Source organism: Primulina tabacum, chromosome 8, assembly GCF_025594145.1.
Source record: "Primulina tabacum isolate GXHZ01 chromosome 8, ASM2559414v2, whole genome shotgun sequence".
Classification (NCBI taxonomy): domain Eukaryota; kingdom Viridiplantae; phylum Streptophyta; class Magnoliopsida; order Lamiales; family Gesneriaceae; genus Primulina; species Primulina tabacum.
In genome coordinates, this window is record NC_134557.1 from 7,294,163 (window position 1) to 7,307,689 (window position 13,527).

A 13,527-nucleotide genomic window follows, 5' to 3' on the forward strand; every position below is an offset into this window, starting at 1 on the left:
GATCTTAACGTGTTGTACGAATCTCTCATATTCAATAACGTCTTGCAAGGAAATGCACCAGAGATTAATTTCATGGTAAACGAGACTCAATATACGAAGAGGTATTATTTAACAGATGGAATATATCCGGAATGAGCCACTTTCGTTAAGGCTTTTCCTTGCCCGGAGGATCCAAAGAGGAGGCTTTTTAAGGAAAGACAAGAGTCTGCAAGAAAAGATGTTGAACGAGCATTTGGGGTGCTCCAAGCTCGATGTGCAATTGTCAGAGGTCCAGCTCGTTATTGGTACAGAAAAAAGTTAAAATATATTATGTTAGCATGCATTATTTTACATAACATGATTGTCGAAGATGAGGGGGTTCACGTGACAAATTGGTACAACGATGAAGGTGACGAACCCGCACAACCCGTCCAGGGCTCAAACCGAGGATTTCATGAATATCTCCGAACAAATTCCGAAATACGTGACACTCATGTGCATCACCAACTTCGTGCCGACTTAGTTGAACATATTTGGTCACAATACAACAACAATCCTTGAATTAGTATTTTGCATCTTCTATTAAATTTAATTTATTTTCTTTTATTTTTATGCAAGTGTTATTTATTATTATATGTTGTACCGTTTTATTTTAGGTTTATAATAAATTTTTAATTTTAAGTAAATGACACTCATAAAATTAAATTATTTTACGTATTGAATATATAAAAACAAATTATTATTAATATAAAATAATAATAATTTAAATTTCTTAAAAAATTTGAAATTGAATTTATTTAATGTAAAATAAGAGTAAGATGAATGAGTGAACAGCGGGACCCACAAATAATGAGTGTGAATGTTAAAATGAATGTGGGAGAATAAATGTGTTAATGTAATGTGTATGTGGCATGTGGACCCCACGATTTTTGATGAGGTGGTGGGTGTTATAACACCCACCAATGCGGATGCTCTTAGTGGTTTGACAATTTTGTTGACAGCTTTTGACGGAAAACATGAAGATTATAAATTTTAGTGTCATATTTATTTAACCACCTCTTTTGTCTCTACAAATCACGGGGATAGGGTAATCACAAAACTCCAGTGTGGAAGATTTCTATTTCTGGCAAATATGTTTTGTGATTGATCTAGATATTCAGATGTCGAACCTCTTCCTCTTCCGGTTGTTTGGATAAGTTTGTTAGGTGAGATTTAATTTAATAGGGTGAGGCCCACATTAAATAAAATAATAAGAAAACATATTTTCCCACTTATCCATCATCGAAAAAGTTTCAAAATTGAACGAGGAAATTAGTTATAAATAAAGCTCAATTCTTTCGGTTATTGTATCCCAAAATCAATAGTTTTTCAGCTTTGATAAAAAGAGAGTGCATAAAAAAGTGTATTTTTTTTTTAGTGCGGGAATTCTCTTGTGTGAGTTAGAGAAATTATTTTCTCGGTATACTCGGGTTGAGAGTAAGAAATATTGAGTGTATTGGTGTATACACTTGTTTATAAAAGTTGCATTACTCCGTGGACGTAGCCTATTTTTGGGTGAACCACGTAAATCTTTGTGTTCTTGTTGATTATTTTATTTCGCAATTTTTCGGTACTATATTATCATCGTGATCTGTATCGCTTCGATATAATTTCCCAACAAAGTTATATACAGTTGATGGATCACTAGAGATGTTTATTGTTCAAAGTAGACATTTGCAATATTTTGTGCTCTCTCACTCTGTCGCATTGCACGAGACATATGGAAAATATTCTATCAGTACATGGAAAAAATGAAACAGAATCACAGATGTAAACAACAAATATTGCATACGATTTGAACAAACAATGCCACTTCGATCCCATCCTGAATCAAAAAGACGGCTAACAATTGACACATAAACAACCTATCTATCGTTGTCATTCTTTGCATGACAGCTTGAGACCACTGCTGGTTTTCTTTTTTCAGAAATCAAGATTTCATTACAACGATCGACACATTTCAACAGAAACCACCTCATTAACCCGCACAATGTGACCATTGTACAGGACTCATTATAATTAAGTTCACATGACGATAACACGGGCGCATAGTCGATAACTGAATGGACACAGAAAAACTCACTCAGCAGCATGTAAAAGTACAGCAGGCATTGTAGCTCGATAACCCATAATTCACATCCCAACAAGAGTTGCGGAAGAATCCAACTGGCCTCCAGATGCATCTGTCATGGGTGGTGCTTCTTCCAAACAGCTTTGAGTGTCATCACTGTTTATTCCAATGCTCAGTTTCTCCACTTCCTCTCGTGTGTATATGTGGATCTTTGAAACAACTTCAATAAATTCACTGCGGTTAAGTTGAATATCCCACAAAAGTTAACATTTGAAATGGTAAGTGACCAATCCAAAAATGTTGTGTTCGAATAGCGAAAAAGCATCAGAATGATGCCTTTTACCATTAGTGATGCCAAGTTTATACTGCTAATTAACTACTCAGAAGGTAATTAGCAATGATGAGGAAAATAACATTTTCGTTTCTTCTTGTGATCCCACAGGCTTCATTGGCATGGAAGCTCTAGTCTAAAAGTTGAACAGAGTTGATTTTGATGGTTAATAGAAACGTTTAAAGGAAAATATATATGTTTATCCTGTTTGGAACTTACTGCCATGGATCATCACCAACAACCATCATATCATTCTCGCTGTCTGTATATAAAATACGCCACCCGTTATTGGAATCACGCAAGAGTCCTTCCATGCTAAACAATCTTTCAAGTTCTGTCAACAGGTTATCATAACCTTGTAGTCTTGAGAGATCGATGGCTCTCCCCACCAAGCTACCTTGCTTGTGAACCTATATATATGTGTGTGTGTGTGTGTGTGTGTGCGCGAAAAATTAGCCGTAGATTCTCAAAACGAGCATAAAGGTTATTTGAATGTCGGTTGTTTAGTTTTACCTTTGTGCAGCTCCTCTTGCTTGGTCCTTGGGAATTAGATGAAACATGATCGTCCATCAGTGAAAACCCGAAAAGTTTACATTCTGGGACCTTATCCTTTAATTTATTTTCATCATTCACTTTTTTGAGGTGCATTATTGTAGTGGGGGGTGCTGATATAACATCTGCCGCCCTCTGCTCATTTGAGAGAAGTGGCACATTTCCTATGTCTTTTGAAGTTCCACTTAAAATGGAGGTCGGGTCTAATGAGAGATCTCCGGTCTGAATATTGGAAAAATTGGAAAGCATAAGAGGGCCTTGTCTGGCTCTGTAGGCGCCCTTTTGCGGAAACAGCATGCGTCTAGAACCTTCGGAAGCTAGAGGATAAAAACAAGGTCGAGGATTTTGATCAGCGTCGAAAATATTGCCACCCAGTTCAGGCTTGGACCAAGCACCGAGATTTGTATCATTTTTACCAGCTAGAGATCTCAGTGAGAAAATTTCTTGACCTTGCAAAACCTCAGGTGACCAACTGGATTGCAGAAAGCCCGAGAAAGAGGAAAGAGCCCGATTTCTGACAAACTCGGTGTAATTAATTTTTTTCATCTTGTTTGATATAAGATTTGTTGCCGCAGGATGAGTTTCAAAATCGAGCTGGTGGTTAATCCTGTCACTTTTATAAACGGGTGATGCTAAAGTTGCATTTTCTTGACCTTGCAAGACCTTAGAGGATCTTGTAGACTCCCCAAAGTCAAAACGAGCACCCCCATCTGCATAGAAGAAAACCCGGCATTTTCAAGGTCGTGCATGAAGTTGGATAAACCAAATGAGAGTTAATAACGCAGTGCAAAAGCCAAAAACAAACTGAAAACTATATACCAACTATTGGGCCCCCAACTAGGGTAGCCAGTAGGCTTGACCTCAGTTTCTTGATTCTTGGGGAGGATTGGATGCTCAGAGGCGCAAAATTACCTGGGAATTCAATGTCCCACGGAGAAACTCGTTCTTGGTGATTACTCACAATATCTTCATCCCAACGAACCTAAAAGTTATATGGCAGTAGCAATCATGTCATGTAAATGGAAAATGGAAGTTGTGATATTAAGTAAAATCTTAATATACCGTCAAGCTTCTCCATTTTGAGTTTGGCCATCTGTAAGGATCCATGTCGCTGATTCCAGTCACAACTCCACTAAACCTGCAGGATCAAAGATGCTTCTTCTAAGTATATTTATATATTACATAGTAATGCACCAAAAAGACAAAACATCTCAGGTCTTAATCTGCAGTCTAAGGGACCTTCTTTCCGGAGAATCATCCAAGTCAAATTTCATTTTGAATCTCATTCCAATAGGTATCTGGCCTCTGGTACACTTCACGTATTTTTCATGGGGAATGACAAAGTCAGCATGGCTTGCCCTGCGTCATATGTGTAACATAATCCGTTACAACCACAAGGGATAACATGAAAACACAACCTATCAGAGAAATTTATTTCAAATATATTTGCACGTTATAGTACCTAGGAGTATAGAAAACATGAAATGTGATATTGCTTGATAATGAATAGGCTACTGATGAAAGGACATTGGGATAAGAATTCTGATTTTTAATGATGGAATCAGGAAGGCCGTTTCTTGGTCGAGCGGCTCTTCTAATCCCCAATCTCAGGTCTCCATCTTCTCCCCTACATTATCACATAAGATGCATTCAAAAGACTAATTAAAATGAGACTGTTTATTTCCGCTAATATGAATTCATCACAACGGACAAGATTAGATGAATGCCTTGATAAAGAGGATTAAGAACCTATCTCCAAAACCTTGATTTTTTTTTGGGTGCCAATGGACTACTGAGCAAAACCATTGAGAATGAAGTGTATATTGTTGCAAGAATCAGAACTGTCATTTGATTTCTTCAATTAATTATACTTTTAAGAATACAGGACTAAGGATTTCACACGCGTAAAATGTATAGCGAATATGCGTGGATCCAGAAGTCCTGTGTTTCGATGAAAATGTACCTCAGAAACAATATTGCATCTCCCGATACAAGATTCTTTTGGCTGACAAAAATACTCCACCCTGTTGTAAGCAAATGCCGCCTTGGCTGGCCTGCGATTTAAAACCAGTTTGTCATGATTTTCTACATAAAACCATAGATAGAATCGAAACTCATACCTCTGTAAATGTGTCTGAACTTCCATTCCACTCCTTGAAGATCTTTGGCTTTGAGTTCTTGTGAGGGCCTTTGCTCTTTATAATCCTACAATGCAAACTGAAATTCACTCGAATCTTGCAAAAACAATGAGAACTTGTTAGAGTATTCATGTTAAGCAAAAGATTTGTACCAGAGGGGGAAAGCAATCTTCAGCAGCTCTACGAGGAACCGAAAACCCTCCGTGCGTACTAGTATCGGAAGCAGTAAGAGTTTTGCAAAACATGTGGGACGTCAACTTTAAGGGAAAAGCTCCATTCTCATCCTCTGCAACTCCTGCGTTTTCTTTCTCCTTTCCTTCCAACTTTAGACCTACCAGCTAAATGAATCCCATGACAGTATCAAGAATTGAAATTGAGCTTTAACCAAACTTAAATTTAGCGCAGGAAAACAATGACTTGAAAATATATTTTATAGAACAATAAATTTAAAGAAAATCCACAATAACTTCAAAAAAAGACGAAGTAATCAAGAATTAAGAAACAATGGTCACTGGTAAGAGGGAACAAGATATTCACCAATTAAGCACGCTCAACATTGAGAGGAAGATGCCTAATAAAATAACATCGAGAGGAAGATTTAAAACAATTAAAGCAGTATAATTACCAATTATCCTTACCTCTTGTAGAGGAAGTAGGGTAAGCTGAGTGTAGACCTCGTCATTTTCTTTGTTAGCCTACTCGAGACAAAACAAAAAGGAAAAAGGCAAACTCGTAATACAAGAGTGGAAGAAATTACCATATAGAGTGAAACCAAAAGGGTGTTAGGAATGAATCTAAACAACTTACAAGTAGCTGAACATCCGCAACCCTGCAAAAGATCTGCGGAGGGAGATCAAAAGTGGGCAGTTCCAATGGCGGAAAAGGCAAGGCAGAAGCAGCCTGTTCCATATGCCCTTGAGCAAAATACACCACCACACTCCCTTTATCAGGCAAATTGGTGAGTGGGCCTGCGCAGGCATGCCACAACTCTGCGTACAGTGATGATTTATGAGATTCTGAACTTGGGAAGCTGGAACCTGATGCAGCATTTGAAGAACAAGACGAAGTTGAAGTGGATAAACAGCGTTGAAGACAACCACCAAACCCTCCAATATCACATTTTCCTCCATTTTCTTCACATGTATTCTTCTCTATCTCACTCAAAGCATGGTTCAGATCAAACTCCATCAGTTCCCCCAGAATTTTACCTTCTCTCGTTTGTTCAGAAACCCAAGCTCACACAAACCCACTAAAAAAAGAAAGAGTCGGTTATACTGATCAAGGTGCGCTGTAAGTGATCAAGTTCCTTTTTTTCAGATAGTTATGGTGTTCCCACAAAGCCTCAAACTGGTGAACACATACAGGTTGCGCCTTTAAAGCAGAAAGTGTAGTGAAATTAACTTCACATGAAATTAAAATGGACACCAAGAATAGTTAGTTGTTCGTAAAAGATGCAAATACAAGAAATGGCATCAAACAGTAACAGAAATTCAAAGTATGATTCCTTCCCCATTGGCAGTTATGTGAGAAGGGAGCAGTTTCAGCAGACATGGACACTTGCTCGGGAAGCACAGAGGCAAAAGGCAAAATAAGCCAATATAGTGGCGCCCCTTTTCGACTTGGTGACTGTTTTTAGTATGCCCGGACAATATATCTAATTTTTTAAAAAAAAAATTATTTAAATTATTTTGATTTGTTTATATAACTAAAAGTTTTGTGAGAAATATATTACAGTCATTTGGATTTTACGGGGAAAAAAACTTTTTTATTAGTAATAATAATAATAAAGGAACTGTTTGAAGTGGATGGGACAAGGTGAGACAGTACAGAACCCACAGCCATTGGCTAACCCCACTCGTTTTGTAATTTCCCTTAACTATTTATAGTATTATCATTATTATTATTATGTTTTTTTAAAAATTTCTAAAAAGGAGAAAAATATTCATTATTCAAATAAATATTTTTGTATTATTATTAATTATAATTAGTTGTTTAATAAATAAAACTTGTGTGAGACAGTCTCACGGACGATATTTTATAAGATAGATCTCTTTATTAGAGTTATCAATGAAAAAATATTAATTTTCATTATGAATATCGATAGAATTAATCCGTCTCGTAAATAAAAATTTTTGAAATAGACTGACAAAAGATTTAATCTATGTTTGGAGGACATGCTCGCCCTATAATACGTCTGGATATACGAAACGTATACAACTATTTATCCCTGAAAATTCTCAAAATTAATTGACCTTGAAGTTTGGATATAATGACAGGAATGCCACGGAGCAACCACTTTTAGCGGAAATGTCCAAACTTTAATCTCTGTCGCACGAGTATTTGAAAAGCCTGTTCGCAGAGGTCACACCTACAGCATATTAAATGAATTCAGATGTGACGTTTCTTAGTTCGAATATCATCTTAAAAAAATATTTATTTTAAATTCAAAAAATTATATAAAAACTAAAACCTAACTCAAAAAAATATTAAATCAAAATTATTATTTTTCAAAATAATCGTATATCTAAATATTAAAGATAAGTTTTTGGTCATCATTCGTTTCATTGTTATTGCCGCTCAATATTCATCAACATCAACCTTCTATTTTTTGGGTTTTTTTAACGTTTTTCGTAGATGATCCGAACTAATTATCAAATAAAGATATAAGAATAAAAAAAAAAGTTTTCAAAATATAAGATAATATATGTGCAATGCGTATCAAGGAAATGGAAAGGATATATATGATAAATTTCATATCTGATCTAACTACTTACTGCCCACATAAGTAGGATTTGAACTCAAAATCATACGAGTTTTCGGGACTTCACCTTTGTCATTATGCCAAAAGATATCATCCATGGCTAGATAATTATAATTCTCATCAGTCCTTTTGGTCCATTGATGTTTTTTAAAAGATTAGGTCTCTTGTGAGACGGTCTTACGAATCTTTACCCGTGAAACTGTCTCACACAAATTTTTGTCTTTTTAAAATATAATAAAAAGGGCCATCTTTAATATATATATAGGGGTATAATGGAGTAAAATTGGCGTTATGTGAAAGTATGGGAAAGGGATAGATGAGTTATAAAGAAATGCTTTAATGGAACCACGTTTGTCGGGGGGAGGAAGTAGGGTGGGTTCCCATGTTTCACTCCCCCGCTTTCGTCGTACTCTCTCTTTTCCTTCATCTCTCGCTTTCTGCCAACACAATTTATCACTAACTTGGGAATTATAAATATGATATCAAGAAAGAAAGTTACGATACGAATAACAAAGCCCACTTTCCAAACTCGAGACTATAAAATATATATATCAAATCTATTATATATATATGCTGATGTCTCGATTCACATGTTGCGTGTTTATATAAATGTTTAATAATTTTCAAAACATATAAATATAAGATTAATAATTAACAAAAATTCATTCCACATACCACTATCTAGTTTTTTAAAAAAAAATTGTAGAAGTTTAAAGTTGTTTTTGAGACATTTGTTTAGGTAGCAAAAGAAAGGAAAAGCAATATTGGTGAAAGCTTAAAAAGTTGTGAACAATAACATAAATATGGCAAAAACTTGTGTCAGGACGGCCTTACGGGTCTCTTATCTGGGTCATCCATGAAAAAGTATTACTTTTTATGCTAAGAATATTATTTTTTATTGTGAATATCGGTAGGGTTGACCTGTATCAAAGATAAAAATTCGTGAGACCATCTCACAAAAGACCTACTCCATAAATATTATAACAAATTATTTGTGTTCGTTGGTAACCGTTATTACACATGCAATTTGCTAATTTGTTGTCCATTTGAGCCACACTTAATTGACTTCCCGAAAAGAAAACCTTACAAAATTTTGGTGATTTACTTAAATAATCCACCATCAATTGTTCCATAAAATTGCACAAGTCGATAAGATAATTAAGTTTAAACTTGGATATATATCCAGTTTACATTGTCTAAGTCAGTTGTCAGGTTGATCGACAAAGCTTTCCCATGCACGAAATACATATCCATACATATTGTATGTACATATTAATATTTTATTTAAACATTATTCGATGCGAATGATAATAAATTGATTATTTAAATGTTTAAAATAATGTAAAATATTATTTTAAAAATAACTCAATAAACAGTTCGAATTCCGATGAAACATGAATGACAATAAAACATTAAAACTAACAAAATTAAATTGAAGAAATTCGAAAATAAGGAAATCGGGTACTAATCTTACCATCATATACACAAATATTATTAAAAATTTAAGGGGTAGTGATGGTGATATTTTGATGTCATGATGCATAATACCCAAAATATTCGTACCACAATAGTTATTCTAATTTTGATATACCATGATATAATCTCTCGCTTAGATAAATATTTCTTTGTAACACAAATTTTTATGAGACGATATCATTAGTCAATTTTATGAGATACATATTTTATTTGAGTCACCCATAAAAAAATATTATTTTTTGTTTCGAAATTATTAATTATTATTTCAAATATGGATCCGTATCACGAATGAATATTCGCGAGACCGTCCACAAAATACTTAATAAAGTAAGTATACCATAAAATGAGTATATACTAAAATAAATACATTTACTAATTAGATAACATCTCATAAAAAATCGTCCAAATTTTTTTTTTAAATTTTAATGCAAGTTCCTAGGTCCGATATAATTTGCGCCATATGTTTCAAAACAAGGGCAAAATACAAAATCAACGACGCCCGGAACCAGACATTTTGGAAACTACGATGATTTTCCAGACAAATTGTGGTTTTCGTACGAGTGTTTCCGAGTGATGTATTACATTTCCGGCATTTGTTTAAACTTGGCCACGGTTCTTAATTGGACTTTTTATTTTATATATTGTGACCAAATAAAAAGGTGCCGTTTTAATCAAGAATTAGCTCGCAGCTGCCTCTACTTTCGTCGGTGCGATGTGCCATCCAAATTGGTAAAAAACATATCCATCAATTATCACTATATATTTCATAATATTAGTATATGTACATAGAGTTGCACCAGAAAATTCAAGATTTAGTGATCCGATAGTCCGATAACAGAATCGTTTACCGTTAAAAATAAAAATCATGTGTCGTCGTATTCACGAACTCGAAACACTACACATATTCCATCAAACGATATCCAACTGAGTGCAGCATAGAATCTATCGAGATTCCTCGCAGCTTATGATGTTTTGTTAGGATGAAGTTATTTAGTGGTTGCCAGCACTCGCAATAGCCCGACATGTCTCCTATATTATCCCAAAGCTGGGCCTTCAACTTTAATCATCAATCGCTGGCTCGGTATGATTTGAGGGCTTTTGTGGGCCTGCCCATTATATTTTGGGCTTGGATTTTTTTATTATATGTGGGCCTCTCTCTTTGAATTGACAATTTGACCAAATGAGTCTTGTCGTTGTCCCATGTTGAGTCCTTGTTCTAACATAACATGTTTCTTGTCATTATCATTATGTATACCTTTTTGGTTGTTGGAGGTTTGGTATGTATACAACACTTGCACTAGCCACCCGTTGGTTCGGGATCATTTATTTCATCCAGTATTTGGTATTAGTTATATCATAATTTAAGTTAAAAAAAAATTATGTTATTCTTATTTTTCAATTTTTCATTCTCACATATTTACCCTTATCATATTAGCACACGAATCAAATAGTGTCTACAAATTGACAAAAATATATGTAAGACGATCTCACAGGTAGTATTTTGTTAGACAGATCTCTTATTTGGGTCATACATGAAAAGTATTACTTTTTTATGTTAAGAGTATTACTTTTTATTGTGAATATCGGTAGGGTTGACCCGTCTCAAAGATAAAAATTCGCGAGACGGTCTAACAAGAGACCTACTCCTAAAAAATTTGGTTTGGTAAAACATATTTTGCGAATATAATTATTTGTTTAAGTTATAACGCGATATGTTATTTTGATTGAAAAGCTGCACGTACTTGTAGAATTACGACCCAGAAATTAGAAGGGTTAAGATATTTGACTTTTCGAAAAATTCTCATGCTCCTAAAGATATGACGTATTTGAAAGTAATGTTATGGTATAGCTACCAATATAGCATGAGTGAGATCAATTGTGAACTTGTAATTCGAGCATTTAACGATAACATTGGGTAGTAAACTTCCGTACAAACGACTAATTCGAGTATTTAACAATTGTGGTTAATCTATGCTACACCGAAAGTGTTTCTCTCCTACTCCAATATTATTGGATCATGTGAATTCATCGTTTCTTTATAACACCACAAAAATATATAGTAGTATGAGAGTTTTAGGCATAGTTTGGTGCACTTGATAACTAAATGATTAATAAGTTATCATCCTTCATCCCATGTTTGGTTCATTTTTTAACAGCCCATAAAAATTGGATGGGCCCGTGATAATGCTGGTCCACTATAGAGTAGACATCCCTCTAAAGTATGTTTGGTTGATGTGATTAAATAAGGATAGATGAATACTCACATACTTATCTAATGTTTGGTTAAAATTTTAAGATATATTAATAATCATTTTGACCTGGTTTAAGACCTAATTTTATGATTAATTATTTGATTATTAATCTAACAAATTAAGTGTGATAAGTTATCAACACACCACAATAATATTTAAATTGTGTTTAATGATTATCGTAATATTTTCAAATGTATTTTTAATAAATATATTTAAATTAATTTTAATAAACATAATTTATAATTATAAATATTTAATTATCTATTTAATTATTTTAAGAATATTTATAATTATTTAAAAAAACAATAATATTATAATATCACTAAACTTTATTTAACATTAAAAGCAATATTCAAAATATTACTACTATTTTAATTATTAATTATAAATATTTAATGAAAAAACAATAATATTGTAATTATTACTAAAATTTTATTTAACATTAACATTCAAAATATTATTGCTATTTTAATTATTAAAATAAATGCATATTTACAAATTTATTTCTAATAAATATATTTAAATTAATTTTAATAAATGTAAATTTTAATTATAAATATTTAATTATCTATCCAATTATTTTAAGAATATATATTTAATTAGCATTTGGGGCATTTTAGTCATTACAATAAAATTTACAAAATTAATCCATCATTTTAAAATTATACCAAACACCATGTTATTTATCCCACCATACTATTAATCCATATATATCATTTTTTAATCACTCTAATTATTAATCATTTACTTATCCTATCACACGTACCAAACGGAGCCTTAATATATTGTATTATGTGAGCACCGATGATGTAACACTAACAATTAATAAAATTATAATATGATATTAATAATAATAATTAGTTAAATCATTATTTTTATGATAAAATAAAAATTAGATCAATGACGATAAATAAGTATAATACTAAATTATAAGGACAAATTGGTATTAATAATATTAATAATAAAAGAATAATAAAATTAAATCCATAATCTGTAGAAATATAAACAATAAACTAATAATATTGTTAATTATAATAAAAATTAAGTAATTTAAATAATGATGCTTAATGTATATGTATCGTATATTTTGATCTATTAATCTGTATGTATAATATATGTATCCAATAATTTTACTAATGCTATGTTCTAGATATATATCAGACGAAATAAATTTATATTATTTTTTTGCTATATTTATAAATGTGTTTTTTATTTTATTGTTTTAATAAGATAAATTTGAATTTCGGTAGTAATATGACATTGTTGGATCTGAACGAAAAATAATCTTTGTCATAAATATTTTCAACTTACGTCGATTAATTTTTCCCCACGATATAATCAAATAATTAATAGAATAATATTGGAAACGATAATAATAATAATAATAATAATAATAATAATAATAATAATAAATAATATTAGGAAATAAATTAATATTAGTTATAAAAGTAATATTTGTAGGATGCTATTTTTAATAGACTATGTCTCTTGTGAGACGGTCTCACGAATCTTTATTTGTGAGACGGGTCAACCCTACCGATATTCACAATAAAAAATAATACTCTTAGCATAAAAAGTAATATTTTTTGATGGATGACTCAAATAAAAGATCTGTCTCACAAAATACGATCCGTGAGACCGTCTCACGCAAGTTTTTTTTTTTTTAATAACCCTTCTACAGATATTTCATATCCCAGAAATTTAAAATTTCATTAAGGTCAATCCACTCGAAAAAGCTAGGATTCTGGACAGAACTAGTGCAGCCCAATTAATCGGGTCATGGTCCATGATGGTTTTGAATTTTCGGGCGTACTGTTTTTAACTCATAATTCTTATGATTCGTATTTTTGTGAAATCGATCTTTTATTTATTTAACTTAAAAATAAAAAAAAAGACCTATCGAAGATTGAGTAAAGTCCACCCTCGGC

General features: G+C 32.6%; 1 protein-coding gene across 4 annotated transcripts; it reads right to left on the minus strand.

The window, feature by feature from the left end:
* Positions 1-1,782: 1,782 nt before the first annotated feature.
* On the minus strand, positions 1,783-6,748 carry LOC142553490 (auxin response factor 4-like). 4 transcript variants are annotated; one of them, XM_075663779.1, is made up of 12 exons: positions 5,918-6,748; positions 5,749-5,805; positions 5,263-5,448; positions 5,093-5,177; positions 4,936-5,026; positions 4,435-4,599; positions 4,212-4,331; positions 4,035-4,110; positions 3,792-3,954; positions 2,934-3,682; positions 2,640-2,830; positions 1,783-2,309 (listed from the first exon to the last, which is right to left on the minus strand). In XM_075663779.1, the coding sequence occupies exons 1-12, from the start codon at positions 6,296-6,298 to the stop codon at positions 2,243-2,245; spliced, it is 2,331 nt and encodes a 776-aa protein (XP_075519894.1). In that variant the 5' UTR covers positions 6,299-6,748; the 3' UTR covers positions 1,783-2,242. The 4 variants fall into 4 exon arrangements, with proteins under 4 accessions (XP_075519894.1, XP_075519891.1, XP_075519890.1 ...); XM_075663776.1 differs by having other exon boundaries at positions 1,785-2,323; positions 3,885-3,954; XM_075663775.1 differs by having other exon boundaries at positions 1,785-2,323.
* Between the last annotated feature and the right edge of the window lie 6,779 nt (positions 6,749-13,527).